General features: G+C 39.0%; 1 protein-coding gene across 9 annotated transcripts in view; it reads left to right on the plus strand.

Moving 5' to 3' along the window:
* The window catches only part of NBEA (neurobeachin), a 656,478-nt gene that overhangs the window by 597,499 nt on the left and 39,593 nt on the right, over positions 1-19,386 (plus strand). For all 9 annotated transcript variants that reach the window (XM_025263201.3, XM_044927359.2, XM_025263205.3 and 6 more), the window contains one exon: positions 15,483-15,650. In XM_025263201.3, coding sequence (XP_025118986.2) covers positions 15,483-15,650 — 168 coding nt within the window. The remainder of the gene's footprint in view (positions 1-15,482; positions 15,651-19,386) is intronic.

Below are 19,386 nucleotides of genomic sequence, written 5' to 3' on the forward strand. Positions count from 1 at the left end.
GCAAAGTAATATCTCTGCTTTTTAATATGCTATCTATGTTGGTCATAACTTTCCTTCCAAGGAGTAAGCATAATAAGTGCCAGGTGTTTATATTAGAGAGAGATTGACTTGGGGTTTAAAAGTTCCCTGGCTCTGGAATTTAAGCTCTCCCATTTACTAGCTTCATTGCCGTGAGCAAATTATGAGATATCTTTTGTCCTCGTATGTCTCATCTGTAAGGTGGGAATACCTTATATATGGTATATATATACCTTATATATATTTAAATAAAAATGGTATTTTTATTTAATAAAATAAAAAGCATTTTATTAAAATGCTTTTAATAAAAAAGCATTATTTATCATAAAATTTACTTGTACAATTTAATGATTTTTCATATATTTACAGAGTTTTGTGACCATCACCAAAATCTAATTTTAGAACATTGCTTTTACCCCAGAAAGAGCCTGTGCCCACCCCCAACCCCAGACAGCCATTAATCTTTTTTCAATTTCCTTGGTTTGCCTTTTCTTGATATTTTACTTAAATAGACCCATATAATATGTGTTCTTTTTTGTTTGACATCTTTCACTTAGCGTAGTTTTTGAGGTCTATCCATGTTGTAGTGTATATCAATTCTTTGTTCCTCTCTTTCATAACGATACTCCACATTTTGTTTATCCATTCATCAGCTGATGAACTTTTGGGTTCTTTCCACTTTTGGGCTGTTAGGAACAATGCTACTATGAGCATTCCAATGGACGTCTCTATATGGACAAGTTTTTTTCCTTTCTTTGGGGTTTATACCCAGCAATAGAATTGCTCAGTTCAGTTCAGTCACTCAGTCATGTCCAACTATTGGCGACCCCATGGACTGCAGCATGGCAGGCCTCCCTGTCCATCACCAACTCCTGGAACTTGCTCAGACTCATGTCCCTCACATCGGTGAGGCCATTCAGCCGTCTCATCCTCTGTCATCCCCTTCTCCTCCTTCCTTCAATCTCTCCCAGCATCAGGGTCTTTTCCAGTGAGTCAGTTCTTCACATCAGGTAGCCAAAGTATTGGAGTTTCAGCTTCAGCATGAATCCTTCCAATGAATATTCAGGGATGATTTCCTATAGGATTGACTGCTTGGATCTCCTTGCAGTCCAAGGGACCCTCAAGAGTCTTCTCCAACACCACAGTGCAAAAGCATCAATTCTTTGGCATTCAGCTTTCTTCATAGTCCTGCTGTCACATCCATACATGACTACTGGAAAAACCATAGCTTTGATTAGATGGACCTTTGTTGGCAAAGTAATGTCTCTGCTTTTAATATGCTGTCTAGGTTGGTCATAGCTTTTCTTCCAAGGAGCAAGTGTCTTTTCATGGCTGCAGTCACCATCGGCAGTGATTTTGGAGCCCATTATATCTACTACTGTGGGGAAGAATCCCTTAGAAGAAATGGAGTAGCACATAGTCAACAAAAGAATATGAAATGCAGTACTTGGGTGCAGTCTCAAAAATGACAGAATGATCTCTGTTTGTTTCCAAGACAAACCATTAAATATCACAGTAATCTAAGTTCTATGCCCCAACCACTAATGCTGAAGTTGAACAGTGCTATGAAGACCTACAAGACCTTATAGAACTAACACCCAAAAAAGATGTCATTTTCATTATAGGGGACTGGAATGCAAAAGTAGGAAGTCAAGAGATAACTGGAATAACAGGCAAATTTGGCCTTGGAGTACAAAATGAAGCAGGGCAAAGGCTAATAGAGTTTTGCCAAGAGAACACACTGATCATAGGAAACACCCTCTTCCAACAACACAAGAGAAGACTCTACACATGGATATCACCAGATGATCAATACAGAAATCAGGTTGATTATATTCTTTGCAGCCAAAGATGGAGAAGCTGTATACAGTCACCAAAACAAGAGCAGGACCTGACTGTGGCTCAGATCATGAACTCCGTATTGCAAAATTCAGACTTAAAATTCAGAATTGCTGAGTCATGTGGTAAATTTATGTTTAGCTTTTTACAAAGTTAGCTGTTTGCAAAGTGAATGTGTATCTTGCATTCCTACTAGCAATGTATGACTGACTGTTCTAGTTCCTCCATATCCTCTTCAACACTTGTTATTTTCAGAATACAGTGCTTCTTCAAAATAAATCTGTATAATATCACTGTAAACATATTATCAACCTTCATGTTCAGTGTACTAGGAACTAGAAGGATTGTGTATAATATGGTGAAGTAACTGTTTCTCAAACGTTTGCATTCTCTCTCCAAAAGAATAAGTTTTATAACTAAAATATGAGAAATAAATACATATGCATTTCTGAAAATGGCATAAAACGTTTTTATTATAAGTAATAAGTTCCAGTTCACAGGTGGCTCAGTGGTAAAGAATCTGCCTGCTAACACAGGACATGAAAGAGGCTCGGGTTCAGTGGCTGGGTTGGAAAGATCCCCTGGAGGAGGAAATGGCAACCCACTCCAGTATTCTTGCCTGGAAAATTCCATGGACAGAGGAGCCTGCATGGCTACAGTTCATAGTATCACAAAGAAGCAAATACAACTGAGCACATGACAAGTTCCAACTTGGTTTCTTGAAGAAATGAAAGAAGCAAAGCACCATATTTTTTCTCTATTTAAAAACAATTCTTGGTATCTTTTAAGCATCAATGAATATCGTAAAGCTTGTGAACTAAACCTATTCTACATAGAATGAAAGATTTTACACAAAATTCTGCTTATTTGGGAAAGTCAAACTGCCTGCATCTTGGTTCCGTGAGGCATAAGGAGGCAGTGCCAGGTTGAATCAGTCCTTTATAGGAAGTGCCTAGCCAGCACACAATAGGAGGCTTGAGAACAGGTTATTCTCTGGGTCTTCTTTACCTGGGTTTTCCTTGAAGGGACTCTATAGGCTAGAAAGGGAAAGGTACCACACGCATCAGCAAGATTCTGTGTCTGTAGCCACCATTCTTGGTGTATCAGAATTGAGCCAAAGGCCAGACCCAAGCTGCTGCCTCTGGGAAGATTCTTAATGCATCAGAGCTATCCAGACACCTTTCAAGTGTAGCTGGTGTGTCTAACAACTGCTCTCCTGTCTCAGGGTCTCCTGTACTGCTTTTCTTTAAATTGAAGTTTTCCTTCACAGCATTCTGTTCATAGTTTCCTTTGCTCCAACTTCTGGTCCATTTTCCCATCATACTGATGGGAAATGATCATACTGATATTATGACAAAATAGTCATCTGTGTTAAAACTGGAAAATGTAAGCAGCTATCTACCTCTCTTCTTTTTTGCTGAAGAAATATTTACCTGATGAATCTTTCTATAATATACAAAGCCTGGGTGGTAATATAAAATATAGAAATATTTAAATTTTCATGAGTTTTCCATGAATTCTATGAATACAACATCCATTTTTTAATATTATTTTGTAATATTAAAAGTTTCTGTCTTTATACTGGCTCTGAAGCTCATACAGGATTTAGTACTTATGAAATGGGTTTAGAGAAAACGTACTTTAGTATATTTATAACTTGGACTGGGATTATCTTCAGTGATTTGAAGGAGTTCTTTGTAACGAGCCTAAGGTAAAAAATGAAAATGTCATATAGCCCAAAGAAATGACACTCACATTACCACAAAAGGCCTTCAGCTCTCGTGTGGATTAGTATTCTGCATCCATACAAAGGAACATTCCCTCCTTCTTCTATCAAGCTGTCGTTAACAACTTCAAGGCAAAGTAGACAAAAATAATGTTGTAAAAAGAGATATCATTGATTATAAATGATGTTTCATTATTCTATGCCAACAATTAAAAAAGCATTTGATGTGTTTGTAGAAGTCTTTACATCCTGACAGCTTCATTTCCTTATTTTTTTTTTAAATGAAGCAGTACTTGGATTTTTTAATGATGTTTCTTTTAGTCCATTTTTTTTAGTTATAATTGATTGCAGTTGTTTGTATTTTGTAAATATGGTGACAAGCTTTGTGTTTCACTGAAGAACTGTGACATTCAAAATTTGGTTTCATTAGCAAACCTGGAAAAGTGATAGAGACACTTTGAGTAGGCATTTCAATAAATTCTCAGTGCATTGAGTTCATACATCAAGAATCGGTTTAATTTATCCACATGAAGCTAGGCTGATTGCAACTGACGCACTCATGAAACATTAATAAAGCACTGTGTTCAGTTCTAACATGATTATAATCTGACCTCCTCACAAAGGGCAGAAATAGAAAGTATCTCTGATAACATTACCCTAATGCTGGGTTCATCAATCATAATCTGCCCTTTCTTAAAATTTGTTTTAGAAGAAGGGCTTCCATGGGTGTGCACTGCTAATCTCCCCAGCCCTCCGCTCAGTGTGTTCCTGGCTGTGTGCAGAGCAGGCGCGGTGCACTGAGGCCGAGAGTGCAATGCCATGGCGTTCTCCTTTGAATGTATTACATCCTTTATAAAGTGTCTTTTGTAATAGGTGAAAATCGGCATTTAGGGTATATTGTACCTTGCTCAAAGATGAAGTTTAGCAAATAGCGTAACATAAGAATTACTGGCAGTCTTAAAAGATAGATAGGGCTTCCCTAGTGGCTCAGTCAGTTAAGAATCCGCCTGCAATGCAGAACACCCAGGCTCAACCCCTGGGTCAGAAAGATCCCCTGGAGAAAGGAATGGTAACCCACTCCAGTATTCTTGCCTGGGAAACCCCATGAACAGAGGAAACTGGCAGAACCTACAGTCCATGGGTTCCAAAGAGTCGGACATGATTTAGTGACTAAATCAGCACTATTGTGATTGGTACATTGGTACATTGTGTGTGAGTGCCCGCCCTGCCACCTGTTAGCCAGGACACTCTGGACGAATAGGGTATCCTTATCCCTCAGAGCTTTAGAGCATCCTTATCTCTGAAAACTGGGGGTTTGCGGGTCATGTAACCTTTGTTGAGAACCAGCTCTGAACAAGGATGGAAAACACAGAGAAGATGTGCTCATGAATCATACTCTAAATCAAGCTAGAGTAAAGCCTGATTTAGGGATCCCTTCATTTACCCCAGTCTTCACACTGCCCTGGGCTCTGGAGCCATAAGCGTGAGCAGCAGAGCCAGTGGCCATTCAGAAGGTCACCCTCTAGCTAGGAACCCACACGAGTAAACACACAGGCTCAGTCAGCGCTCAGTCAGCAGGTAACTTCTGAGAGCTCCAGGTGCTATTTTGCGTGTTTGGGGTATAGTACCAATGAACAGAGAGAGATCTCTGCCCTCATAGAGCTTACTCTCGATCAAAGAGGGATGGACCATAAACAGAAATTAATAGGTAAGGTACCTGGTGTTTTAGCAGGTGATCAGTACTGTGGAAAAAAAGAAGTAGTGCAAGGCAAAGGGATCAGAAATATGGAAGTGGATGTCAGATTTTACCTGTGTTCTGAGAGGATCTCTCAGGCTGCAGTTCTGGGAATGAACTGTTCAGGCACAGGGTAGCATCAGGCACATCTGTTGGAGGTCCTGGGAGCGGGGATGGTGACTTGGGCCAGCGCAGTAGCCGTGAAGGTAGTAAGAAACTGATCAGCTCTGGAGAATTTTTAAGTTAGAGCCAACAGTTTCCCTCTGCGACTTCCTTGCAGTGGCCATTTTCCTTCAGATTTCTCTAGTCTCACAGAGTCAGATAAAGAAAGGTTGGGAGCCAGGTGTACAGAGTCATAATGGCTAGAGCAGCGAAGAGAGAGCCACTGCATTTTGGTGCTTTTTTCTAGGATGAGGGGAAGGGGAGAATGGGCCGGGGGTGGGGGGGCAGGGTTAGTGCCTATCAGGTTTAACAGAAATTTGAGCATCAGGAAAAGCCCAAGTCAACATGTTTATCTTCTACCAAACTGTGATCGTTTTTAAGTACATGCCTTACTTATCCATCTGTATATCCTTCAAGGCTGGCGCCTGGCATGCAGTAGGTGGGCTGTAGGTTGGGACCTGGCTCACTTTGATTATTTGCATTTCAGTGGGATGTGCTGGAGGTCAGAGATCTTGCCTTGTTTGTTAAGGTCTCCCTGGGGACACTTCCTGTTACATAAGAGGTGCTCCATATGGAATGAATAAATGATGAATGAATGAATGATCCCCCTGTTTGAGATCGTCTTCCTTTAGATGCCCTTACAGTTCACTTCCTCCTTGTAGTCCTTAATTGTCACAAACTCAAGGACACTTTCTATGACTACCTGCTCTAAATCAGCAATCTGCTTCCCATCCATACATATCTCTTGACTTTCTTTTTCCCTTAACATTTATCACCTCTCAACATACACTCCATCTCACTAATAATCTTGGGCTTAGTCAGTCTCTCTCTCTCTGACAAGGATTTTGGCTCTAATCCTAAGATCTGCAGTAATGTCTGGCACATCGCAGATCATCAATCAGTATTTGTTGAATGAATGAATGAATTTCTTTCCCACTCACCCTCACTTCCTGACATTCCTTCCTTCTTTTGGTGACCAACACATCTTTCCCATAGTTTAAATAATCACCCGATAAATATTTATTATTTAATGCTGATTAGGAGCTATAGGAAATGGAATAGAAGTATTAGATACAGTCTCTACATTCCAAATGCTTTGATTCTAATTGAGGATGTAGTACGTGCGGCCTGTTTGAAACAATTAAGTGTTAATCAGTAATAACCCCATTCCTTTGTCTAGCACTTTACAATTTATATGCAAATTGATTTTCACAAGTAAATTTGTATACATTATTTACTACATTAAACAAGAGGGTACTCATGATAAGTGTCATAAAAATTCATAAAAGACTTCATAGACTGAGGTGGAGAACTTAGAAAACAAACATTGGACTTGAGTGAGGATGTCTCGGACTTGAAAAAGCAGCAGCAGGATGAAATGCTTTCATGTTAAGGGGAAAGGATCAACAGAGGTTCAGAGGTCATACCAGCTGCTATGTGCCCAGGGCTGTAAATTATGCTGCTGGAGCCAAGGATTTATATCTAGAAGCCTAAAGAAATAGTGGGAGAGGGTGGGATCAAGGTTTGAAAGGTCTTAGGGGTCAGGTAAAGTTTACACTGAATGTGTTTTGCTAGAAGGAGCCTTGGAAGATTTGAAATCAAGAATGACAGTAAGAGCTGATAGTTTCAGAAATCTGTTCCGCCAGCAGGGTGCAGGACCTGGAGTGGAGGAGGAGGTCAGAGGCTGACAGTAGCCCATGTGGAGAGCAGTGAGAGCTCAGGCTAGGACGATGCTAGCAGGAATGGAAAATAATGCAGTGCATTATACACCCAGAAAGCAATCAAGTAAGAGAATAATTTAAGCCTCCAAAATAAACATTTAAAACAAACTCATCACTTCATGGCAAATGGAAGGAAGAAAAGTGCAAACAGTGGCAAAGTTTATTTTCTTGGGCTTCAAAATCACTGCCGATGATGACTGCAGCCATGAAACTAAAAAACAGTTGCTCCTTGGAAGGAGAGGTATGACATACCTAGGCAGCATATTAAAAAGCAGAGACATCACTTTGCCGACAGAGGTCCATATCGTCAAAGCTATGGTTTTTCCAGTAGTCATCTACAGATGTGAAAGTTGAATCATAAAGAAGGCCGAACGCTGAAGAATTGATGCTTTCAAATTGTGTAGAAGACTTGAGAGTCCCTTGGACAGCATGGAGATCAAACCAGTCAATCCTAAAGGATATCAATCTTGAATATTCATTGGAAGGACTGATGCTGAAGTTCCAATACTTTGGTCACCTGATGCAAAGACCCAACTCATGGGAAAAGACCCTGATGCTAGGAAAGATTGAAGGCAAAAGGAGAAGGGGGCGGCAGAGGATGAGATTGTTAGATAGCATCACCGACTCAATGGACATGAATTTGAGCAAACTGAGAGACAATGGACAGGGAAGCCTGGAATGCTGCAGTCCATGGAGTCTCAAAGACCTGAACATGATTTAGCAATTGAACAGATGTTATGTTTATTTAAAATAATTACAGTCCCTGGTTTCAAAACTAAGATCCTGCAAGCTGCATGGTGCAGCCAAAAAATAAATAAGTCTTTTGCTATGTCATTACTATAACTTCAATTTAATCATGAAGAGAAGCCAGCATAGACACTACAGAAGAAGTAGCAATATGAATTTGTCATTGTCCACTAGTATATATGCAACTCTTATCTGGTTAGATTTTCCAGCATCAGAAGCAGATTTTTGAGGCAATGCAAGAAAGGGCTTGGAAATGTTCCTCTTCTAGTCTAGAAGAAGAAATAGAAATTCGATATTCTTAAATAGAAGAATTCTGAAGAAAATAACATTCCCTCCTCACAGTTAATTCCACTAGCCTCGTTTCCTTTTTCATAAGTTTCTGAGCTGCTTTGTCCTAAACCTACCAGAGAAAGAATTCTGTGCAATCTAATATCCACGGGACAATATGGAAATTAGAATTAGGTAACTATTATTCATCTAAGAGATATCCTCTCTGGTTCAAATTTCACTCTTTATTTCCTTCCTCTCAGATCCCCAGGGTAGAATTATGGATTGGGAATTGGTTTATCTGGGCTTAAAGCAATTGCTTCTGCTTTTAGATATGCAAGCAGAGAGTAAAACAAGCTATTAAGACCATTATAACTCTAATAGCTTAGTAATCAAGTATTTCTTTCTGTTTTTCAATTGTGTTTGCAATAAAATCTTGTTTCAAAGTCCAAAATAGGTTCATGCATGAAAACAGAGTTCTAAAGAGAACAAATAAGTAGATATAGCATGTATTTAGTAACAGATTAATACTGTTCAAAGTTCAGTTAATCTCAGTGTCAGGCTTCAACTTTAGATAGGTCTTTATGCTCTAATTATGTGATATCTAAAATTCAGTTCTTACATACGCATTTGATTTAGAACCAGACTTAGCTTTTAAGTGTTTTGACTAGATTTTCTTTTCTTTTTCTTGCAGTGATTAGCAAGACAATCTGTAAGACCGTCTGTTTAATCTGTTACCTGATTATTCCTTTGTCATTTAATTTTATAACCCCCCCAAAAAAAACCTGAGGCAAAATTAGTTTTTCTTGTTTCTTTATTAATTGACTCAACTATCTAATGTATAGAATAGGGTAAGTAAGTACAGGCATAGAATTTTTTAATGTAATTAAAGATTTTTGTAGAGAGCCATGAGCTAGTAAGTTTGAAAACTGAGATGAAATGGATAAATATAAGGAAAAATATCACATGTCAAAATTGGCACCAGAAGACCTTACAAACCTTAAAGCAATTTAAATGGTAAATCTTTCCAGCCCCCAGAATATCCAAGGCCATATTATTTTATAGGTGAATTCTACCAAATTTTTAAGAGATAAAGAATAACTTTCTTAGGCCGATTATTCTGTTGCAGGAAAGGGGGACCCCTTTAAGGGCCGGAAACTGGGCTCTTGTCTAACACTCGGAAATGAATTGTCCGAGGAGACACATGTGCTGACAAAGCAAGAGATTTTATTGGGAAAGGGCACCTGGGTGGAGAGCAGTAGGATAAGGGAACCCAGAAGAACTGCTCTGCCGCGTGGCTCGCAGTCTCGGGTTTTATGGTGATGGGATTAGTTTCCGCGTGGTCTTTGGCCAATCATTCTAGATCAGAGTCTTTCCTGGTGGCTCACACATTTTTCAGCCAAGATGGGTGCTAGCGAGAGGGATTCTGGGAAGTGGACGGACTCGCGGTGTCTCCTTTTGACCTTTCCGGAACTCTTCTGGTTGGTGGTGGCTTATTAGTTCCGTATTCCTTACCAGGATCTCCTGTCATAAAACACCTCATGCGAATGGTTACTAAAGGGCCTGGCCAGGGTGGGCGGTTTCAGTCAGTGTTCTTCCCCTAACAATTCTAGGAAACATAACAAGCCATTCAGCTCATTTTATGAGACTACTGTGATCTTGATTCCAAAGTAGTTAAAGGGAAGGAAAGGAAAAAATTAATAGGGCTGATTCATGTATGGATATAAGTATGAAAACTATGGGTAATAATATCACTCTAAGTAATAATAATCTAAAACCCAGTAATTCTAAATCTATATTAAATGTGTGTGTGTGCATTGACCCTTTTTTTTTTTGCGTTGACCCTTTTAAGATCAGAGAAAAGACAGTGATATCCCATGTCACCACTGTTTAATATAGTCCTCAAAGTTGAAAACAATTCTATAAGAAAAAATAAAGATATTAACTAGTAAGAGTCACCAGGAACATGATCAACTTATAGACATCAATATCATTTTACTACGTCATCTATAACTGAGTTTAAAATATAATTTTTAAAATATTACACTTGTATCAAAATTTACGAACTTCCTGGGAATTAACTTAACCAGGGTTACCCATGTCCTTTATGTCGTGGTCCATGCGCGGGTTGGAAAAGAATTTCCAGACACGAAACAGAATGAGAGGGAATAAAGTTTATTAAAGTGGGAGATGCTATTAGAACAGCCAGCTAGCTCAAGGGAGAGCCAACGTTGAACAGGTGTCCTTAGTCCATTTTTAGAGCCAGGGTACAAGGGAGCAGGATAGGGGTCTTGAGGATCATGTGTTGATTGTATGAGGCACGTATACTGGGTGGGGGAAGACTAAGGCAAATACCTTCTCCCTATGGCATAGGGTGATGGACAGGGAGGCCTGGCATGCTGCGGTTCATGGGGTCACAAAGAGTTGGACACAACTGAGCGACTGAACTGAACTGAACTGAACTGATGGGATAGGAGGGAAGACAGGTTATACTGCTCAGGAGTACTTGAAATTCATTAATAGTTAACAACATGGGGAGGGAAGGATGATAGGGTCTGGTTTTTTCCATTCCTACATTCCAAGGCCCTCCTTGGTTTTTTTGTTTTTTGTTTTTTGTTTTCTGTTTTTTTGTCCTTGGGACACCACACTTTATAGAGAAAAGACTAACTTCTGTATGTAACAAAGTACTTAGAAAATGATCTGTTTAAATAAAGAGACATTCTGAGACCATGGATGGGAAAACCTAATATCTATTTTCTCAGATCAACCTATAAATTTATCATAATCCGAATCAAAATTATTTTGATGTATCTATACACTTATTGTGAAAGTTACAAGAAAGAATTGTTGTTGCTTAGTCACTAAGTCATGTCTGACTCTTTTATTGCTCCATGGAAGTAGCCCTCCAGGCTCCTTCTGTCCATGGGGTTTCCCAGGCAAGAATACTGGAGTGGATCACCATTTCCTTCTTCAGGGGATCTTCCCGACCAGGGATTGAACCCAGGTCTCCTGCATTGGCAGGTGTATTCTTTACCACTGAGCCACCAGTAAAGCCCACAGGGAGGAATAAAGGTCCACAAATAGCTTAGCTGGCTCTTAAAAGAATGAATCTACCAGATAATAAGATATCTAAGACATAAAGATAAATTAAGATAACAGTAGAACTAAAAGGTTCAAAGAGCTGGGGACGCACACATGTCTAGACAGATAAATGTCAGGGTAGGAACATAGGTGGGTAGATGATAGAAGAGGGAAGAAGCAAAAGGGAAGAAGGGTTGTATTGCTTTTTCTATTAGGAAGAATATTATATTAACTGTAAACAACAGAAGTTTTATATCTTTGTTTCAAATATACAAGCATTAAAGATGACAGTGCACATTGCTTAAGAAAAGTGTGTTTGTTTAATAGATGGTATTGGAAAAACTGACTTACTATAGTAACAAAAATTATACTGGATCTCTACAGCATATTAAAAAGCAGAGACATTACTTTGCCAACAAAGTCTGTCTAGTCTAAAGCTATGGTTTTTCCAGTTTTCCAGTTTTATGGTTTTTTCATGTATGGATGTGAGAGTTGGACTGTAAAGAAAGCTGAGTGCCAAAGAATTGATGCTTTTGAACTGTGATGTTGGAGAAGACTCTTGAGAGTTCCTTGGACTGCAAGGAGATACAACCAGTCCATCCTAAAGGAAATCAGTCCTGAATATTCATTGGAAGGACTGATGCTGAGGCTGAAACTCCAATACTTTGGCCCCCAGATGCAAAGAACTGACTTGTTGGAAAAGACCCTGATGCTGGGAAAGATTGAAGGAAGGAGGAGAAGGGGACAACAAAGGATGAGATGGTTGGATGACATCACCGACTCAATGGACATGAGTTTGAGCAAGCTCCGGGAGTTGGTGATGGACAGGGAAGCTTGGCATTCTTCAGTCTACGGGGTTGCAAAGAGTTGGACACCACTGAGCAACTGAACTGAACTGATCTAATGCCACATATAGTGAAATTGAACTCTAGATAGATTAAAGGCCAGTGTGTGAAAAGTAGGGCTTCCCAGGCGACTCTAATGGTAAAGAACCCACCTACCAACTCAGGTAGATGTAAGAGACACAGGTTCAGTCCCTGGGTTGAGAAGATTCCCCTGAAGGGGGACACGTCTACCCACTCCAATATTCTTGCCTGGAGAATTTCATGTACAGAGGAGCCTGGTAGGCTGCAGTCCATAGGGTTGCAGAGTTGGACATGACTGAAGCAACTTAGCATGCATGCCTGCATATGAAAAGTAAAACCATAAATATAACACAGCTGACACATCAGAATATAGAAAGTTATTTTAGTTACTTTAAAACAAAATCCCAAGATCATAAACATAAAGAAAAAAGGTTTGTTGTTTCCAAATTAAGAATTTCTATTCAACAAAGAACAACATGGATAAAGTTAATGGACGTGACCTTTGGGAGAATGCATTGCAAAATTTGATGCCAACAAACTACTACCTGAAATATATAAAGAATTTCTGGAAAAAAAAAAAATGTAAAGACAGGAACTTTCATAAAAGAATGGGCAAAAAGCATGAACAGAAAATGTACTGAAGAGGAAACCCAAATGGCCAACAGCATATTAAAAACATGTCAAACCCCTCAGTAATCAGAGGAAAACAAATTGTAACAGCAGTGAGATACTGTTTTGAATCTGTAACACAGGCTAATATTAAGCGCCTGGACAATCCCAGTTGTCAGTGGGGATGTGGCCATGTAGACACACCTTCATGCACTGCTTGAGGGAGTGGAGACAGAAACAGCCAATCTAACTAATGACTCAGACTCAGTTTAGCACATCTAGCGCAGGGATGTATCAGTCCTACTCCAGGTTATGAGTCCCAAAGAAATTCTCATAAAGAGTCAGACAGGGATGCAGGAGTGGACGTTCGTCACAGAGCATTGTGTCACGGCACATTGGAGGCAGTCTTGTGCTCACTGCTGGGGAAGTTCTGAGCAGCCCCTGAAAGCAGTGGATTCGCTATGCCTAGCCACACAGCTAGATCCTAAAAAACAAGGCTAAGTGAAGAAAGTAAGAAACAATGAAATCTGTAACCCCACTCCATTTTTGTGAGTCAAAAATACACACCAAAAAAATGTTTGTGTGTAAAAAAAATGTAAAAAAAAAAAATTACATGTGTAATGTTTTATAAAGACACATGCAAACAAAAGGAGAAACATTAAACACTTTATAGCATTGCCCATGGCACAGGAAAATGAAAGAAGCAGTTGGAGATGCTAAATAAATGTTTTAAAACTCAAATTAGGGAACAGTGATCATTGCTTTCACCCCTCATAGTTGCATTAGGCATTTAGTTCAATAATTTTTTTATTCAAATGCAGTAAATTTCATTGACCCTTTCTTCCAAATATGTCTAGTAGTCTCTACAAGACTGATTTGAAATGGTCACTGCTGAGCTAATTATGTAATTATGTTGGTAAGATCTTCCTTTAAAGAATTTCACTACTGTTTGACTTCCAGTGAACAGATTTGTGCAATAGCTACTCTATAATGAACTTCCATTTATTGTCTTTTTTTCTTCCTTTCATTTATTGCACATGCACTGAATAATTACTGTCTTCTCATTTATACAAATTGACCAAACCAATATGATAGACATAATCATTATGGGATTTTAACCAATGTATCTTTTGTATTTTCATCCCTTTTCTTGTTCTCTAGTCCGAACTATTTTGTCCAGTGAGATACAGAGAATAGAAATTCAGTTTAGTTTTAGTATGAAAGCTATCCTTTTAAAATATCTGTTTATATTTCTGAATGAGAAACATTCATAATCACTGGTGTAAACAAAATACCAAAATTTTTGAAATAAATAAAAAGGGAGTTTGATGGGAATAAGTTACTAGTTAAATGTGATCAAGGATCCACCTGCCAATGCAGGAGACACAGGTTCGATCCCTGATCCAAGACGATCCCAGATGCCTCAGAGCAACTAAGCCCGTGCACCGCAACTCCTGAACCTGTGCTCTAGAGCCTGGGAGCCGGAACTGCTGAAGCCCACACGCCCTAGAGCCCATGCTTGGCAACAAGAGAAGCCACCACAATGAGAAGTCCACTCATCATAACTAGAGAGTAGCACCCCCTCACCGCAACTGGAGAAAAGGCTACGCAGCAACAAAGACCCAGCACAGCCAAAAATAAGTAAATAAATAAATAAAACTATTTCTTAAAAATGTGATCACAGGAAAAGTTGAAAAGTATCATTCAGATATTTTTTAGATTAAAAACATGAAATATAATTATCAAAGGGCTAATTTAAGAAACCATTTATTAATTGAATTCCAAGCTGGTTTCAATGCCTTCGAAATCAGGGGGCATGCAGCCAAAGAATGACTTCATTCACATATTTAGTTACAGCTGTAATTGCAAAAATTGTTTTCTGTGGCTTTGCATAGTTGAAATTTAAGAAGGTAGTGCTACAGCTTTTTCCTCATGTTGCTGAAATCGGTGTGCCCTTCAAATCAGTACGAAGCTGACAGTGAGTGAGGGTGGGAGGCGAGAGGCATGGTGAGCCGCACTGTGATGGCCACTGCTCTACACGGCTGCGACAGGGCTGCATGCCTACCTGCCAGGGCACCTCTGTGACGCTTAGATGGCTCTCAGGAAATGAAAAGGCCTCTTTTTTTTTTTCCTGACTCTTTCTGGAAGTTTCTTATAGTCCCTAACTCTCAGTAATTTGCATTCATTTCCCACTGGCTAGCAAATACCCCAAATTACCCAGCGGTTCCTAAACAGTATAATAGCAGAGTTAACTCATATCAGGTCATTCCCTTTTAGTAATGTAGACGTAAATTTGAAGACTTTGGGCAGGAAAGTAAATATAAATCAAAGTTTCTAATGAAATTGTTTACTTTGAAACTAATGTTTAAAAATTAAAAATGAAATAATTATGCATGGCACTAAAACAGGCAATTCAAATTCCTTTTAAACATGAATGTGTCTTTTTAAAGAAATCTATTTAATGTTAAAATTTATATCACATATTCAGTTAAGTCAAGAGTACGTTTAATAATTAAAAAGAAAATTTTCTTTTAGGTCTGTGTTTTATTAGAGGTTGTACTTTGTCATTTCTAAGAATAGGTCTGACACATAGAGGTGAAATACAGGAGGGCAAAGAATGAATTCTACTTATTTATATAGAATAATTCAAGCTAAGAATGGAGATTTACTAAATTTTCATGGTCTGTTTATCTCTTTCCTGACTGATTCAGGCCCTGGAAAGTGAATTTGTTTCTTGCCAACTCCATCAGTGGATTGACCTTGTATTTGGATACAAGCAGAGAGGACCGGAAGCAGTGCGGGCTCTGAATGTTTTTCACTACCTAACCTATGAGGGCTCTGTGAACCTGGACAGTATCACTGACCCTGTGCTGAGGGAGGTAGGTAATCAGTTGGATATGATTCTGAAAATTTCTGCCATCCCTTCAACACAAACTTGGCTCTCCATCTCCTTCTACATAAATCTCCTTCCAATGTAAATTTTATAAAACATAGATTTCAAGTTCTTGACAAATGTGGAAAAGTGAGTGTTGTATGTCAAAAACAAGTAATGAGGCTACCATGTAGTTCCTTTCTGAAATGCAGACATATACAGTGCACTTTAGTATCCCTCTTTTATTTGTTTTATTTCAGCATCTTCATTGAAATGCTTAATGCCTTATGCGTTATAAATTAATGAAACCTCTGCAGTCCATGGGGTCGCTAAGAGTCGGACACGACTGAGCGACTTCACTTTGACTTTTCACTTGCATGCATTGGAGAAGGCAATGGCAACCCACTCCAGTGTTCTTGCCTGGAGAATCCCAGGGACGGGGGAGCCTGGTGGGCTGCAGTCTATGGGGTCGCACAGAGTCGGACACGACTGATGCGACTTAGCAGCAGCAGCAGCAGCATTGAATATTTAAATATGAATAGTTCACATTAAAATAACCTGCCAGTACCTATTTTTTTTAATAAAAGCAGAACTACAGCCTGCTAGACGGAATACTCAAAATGCATCAGTAAAATAGATGAGATTATAGTATGTTATTCCTGCACATTCTCACCCTGAAATTTTATAGCTAACAGTTGGGAATTATATGCTATAGTTCGTGTATAAGTATATTTTATGAAAATATTCATAAAATATATTATTTAAATCACTTGCACGTTGCACAAAATTATTTCAGATAGGTGAAAAGAGTGAAGATGCAACAGCTGCTAGATGAGTCTTGCTTCAAGGAAGCTGTATCTCAGTCTTCCATTCTACCAGATATCTGCCATCTGCTCTATGCAAAACAAGCAATCATTTCTACATTTCCAGTCACTAGGATGCTTTTTTATTTTTTTATTTTTTAATTTTAGAGGTGGAAAACTCATAGATTTGGGAAGTAAAGCTCTAAAAGAAAAATTTGCATCCATAAAGTTATTTCTTACAGACTTCTATAAAGACAAAATGACTCTATTTGTATGGCTTCAAGCAGAGAAGAGGAGAGGAAAGGGAAGGGAAGAGCCTCATGCTCCTTGATCATTGAGCCCTTGGGGCTAAATATTTGGAGAACACGTTGCAAGCATATTATTAGGTGTAGTGTTCTACCATGTTGTATGCACAAGGAAATGGAATTATTGCCTGAAGCTGGAAGAAGGAGATAGGACAGAGAAGGGATGAGTGAGAAAAGAGCCAGATACTTGAACATTTGTAGGTGAAATAAGGGATTTTGTCTACAAAATAATCTGATTAGTTTGTTCACAACTGGGAATTCTAATTCTGAGCTTAATTATTCTCTTAACAATGTACCCTTAACATATACTCAGTGTTATAAATGCCTTACCACTATATTCTCTTTTCAGAACCAGTACCTTTAGAATCAGAAAAAAAGAGAAAAGAATTACAGTAGCTTATCCTTTTATGGCAAGACCAACTCCAGATTGTTTATTGACTTTTAAATATCATAAACATTTTTGCTCCTGAATATCTTAGTGTACATTTCCACCCATTATAATGTGCTGTCCTTAAGTTGCAAGTTGATCATCTTCAGCAAAATAAAAATATTTTAAGCATATTGTGCATAATGAAAGAACATAGCAGCATTAAAATTGACTGAAAATAGCAGATCTTTCCAACTTAAATTGAAGAAGGAAATGGCAAACCTCTCCAGTATTCTCACTGGGAAAATCCCACAGACAGAGGAGCCTAGCAGGCCCCAGTCTAGGTCGAAAAGAGTCAGACACAACTGAGTGACTGAGCATATTTAAATGAGAACAAAGAGATAAATAAGAATTCAGGATGGGGAGCACATGTATACCTGTGGCGGATTCATTTCAATATTTGGCAAAACCAATACAATATTGTAAAGTTTAAAAATAAAATAAAATTTAAAAAAAGAGAAAAATAAAAAAAAAGGAAATGGAATTAGGATTGAGACTTTTTAAATGTGGATATAGTGTTTATTACTTGAATTCTATAAAAATACCTGCTACTACAAGGTAACACTCCATTGCTTTGGACAGTAAAAAAAAAAAAAAAACTGTATAGAATTGTCAAACTGTAGAAAATCTCCATGAAACTTTACATGAAAGAGAGTAATTTAAAAAATTAAAAAATATGGTTGGGAAGGGGTTCCAGCTTTCCCAGTCTGAGGGCATAGTTGCTGAACACTGAGGTTCCATTAGAGAAGCTCCCAGAGTCACTCAGTGCCATGTATGTCCTCCCTACCTAAGCCCCTCGCCCACCTCTCTCACCGAAAAACTCTTCTGTCAGTTCTCAAAATACTAGGTGAGAGAGCATGTACTTGGAACACTGTTACCTTACTTCCGCCAGGCAGCACGGGCTCACACACACACTAGCAGAGCACCGGCCCTGACCCACCCAGTGTTTTGTGGTTTAGATGCTAAGTCATGTCCAACTCTTTTGAGACCCCATGGACTGTAGCCCACCAGGCTTCTCTGCCTATGGGATTTTCCAGACAAGATTACTGGAGTGGTTTGCCATGCTCTCCTTCAGGGGATCCTCCTGACTCAGGGATCGAACCCATGTTTCCTATGTCTCCAGCATTGGCAGGCAGATTATTTACTCACTGAGCCACCTGGGAAGCCCGTCCTACCCAGAGGCCCTGTGTCAACTCAAGATAGCTTTATCTCTTTAAGACCACTAGGGAAGCACTTAGGACGTTGCAGATATGACAGATGAAATGACCTTGCAAGGAATAGGAGTTAATTGCCCCCTCCACATTCCCCATGCTCACCTCCTTTACTTCACAACTAACATATTTCCACAAAATAAATTCTGTATTAATATTTAAGAAACTACAAAGATGAGAACCTGCCTGAATCCTGTGAGCTTTCTAATGTGGCCAAGTCATTTAGTGTTCTTCCACTTCCATTGCTTTGTCCATAAAGAAGGGATAATACCAAACATATGTTTGCCAGCATAAAAGCATCTAGCGTCTATTGTCACAAGAAAGAACCCTGTGGATAAGTGGAACAGAGTATAGTATCGTCATTATTTGGTGGTCATTTTTGCCCCTATGCAGTGAGGAGGCTGTCTGCAAGGCACGCTGCCTTCCATCAGAACATCAACATCGAGTTCCAAGAGGTCTGCTCTGTGATGCTGTGATTTGAGAGAGTTGCTTTATACCTAAATGATCAGACAGAGGCTTTTGGGAAAAGTAGTGTTCAAAACGTTGAGCCTTTTATTGAGTTCAGTGCATTCCTTTTATTTGATAAAGTTTATGTTGAAGTGAAGTGAAAAGTGAAATGAAGTCGCTCAGTCATGTCCAACTCTTTGTGACCCCATGGACTGTAGCCCACCAGGCTCCTCCATCCATGGAATTTTCCAGGCAAGAGTACTGTAGTGGGTTGCCATTTCCTTCTCCAGGGGATCTTCCTGACACAGGGATCAAACCTGGGTCTCCCACATTGCAGGCAGATGCTTTACTGTCTGAGCCACCAGGGAAGCCCCAAAGTTCATTTCAGTATTTTTAAATATGAAATCACTGTATTTCACAAAGATAAAACCAAAAGAAAGTGGCAGTTATCTTACACTAAGCTCCAACTAGCCTAAAGAAGATAATTTTTAATGCCTTAACAAATGCTGATTTAAAGGAGAAATTTAATATACAAAAATCCACATATGTC

Source organism: Bubalus bubalis, chromosome 13, assembly GCF_019923935.1.
Source record: "Bubalus bubalis isolate 160015118507 breed Murrah chromosome 13, NDDB_SH_1, whole genome shotgun sequence".
NCBI classification, from domain to species: Eukaryota; Metazoa; Chordata; class Mammalia; order Artiodactyla; family Bovidae; genus Bubalus; species Bubalus bubalis.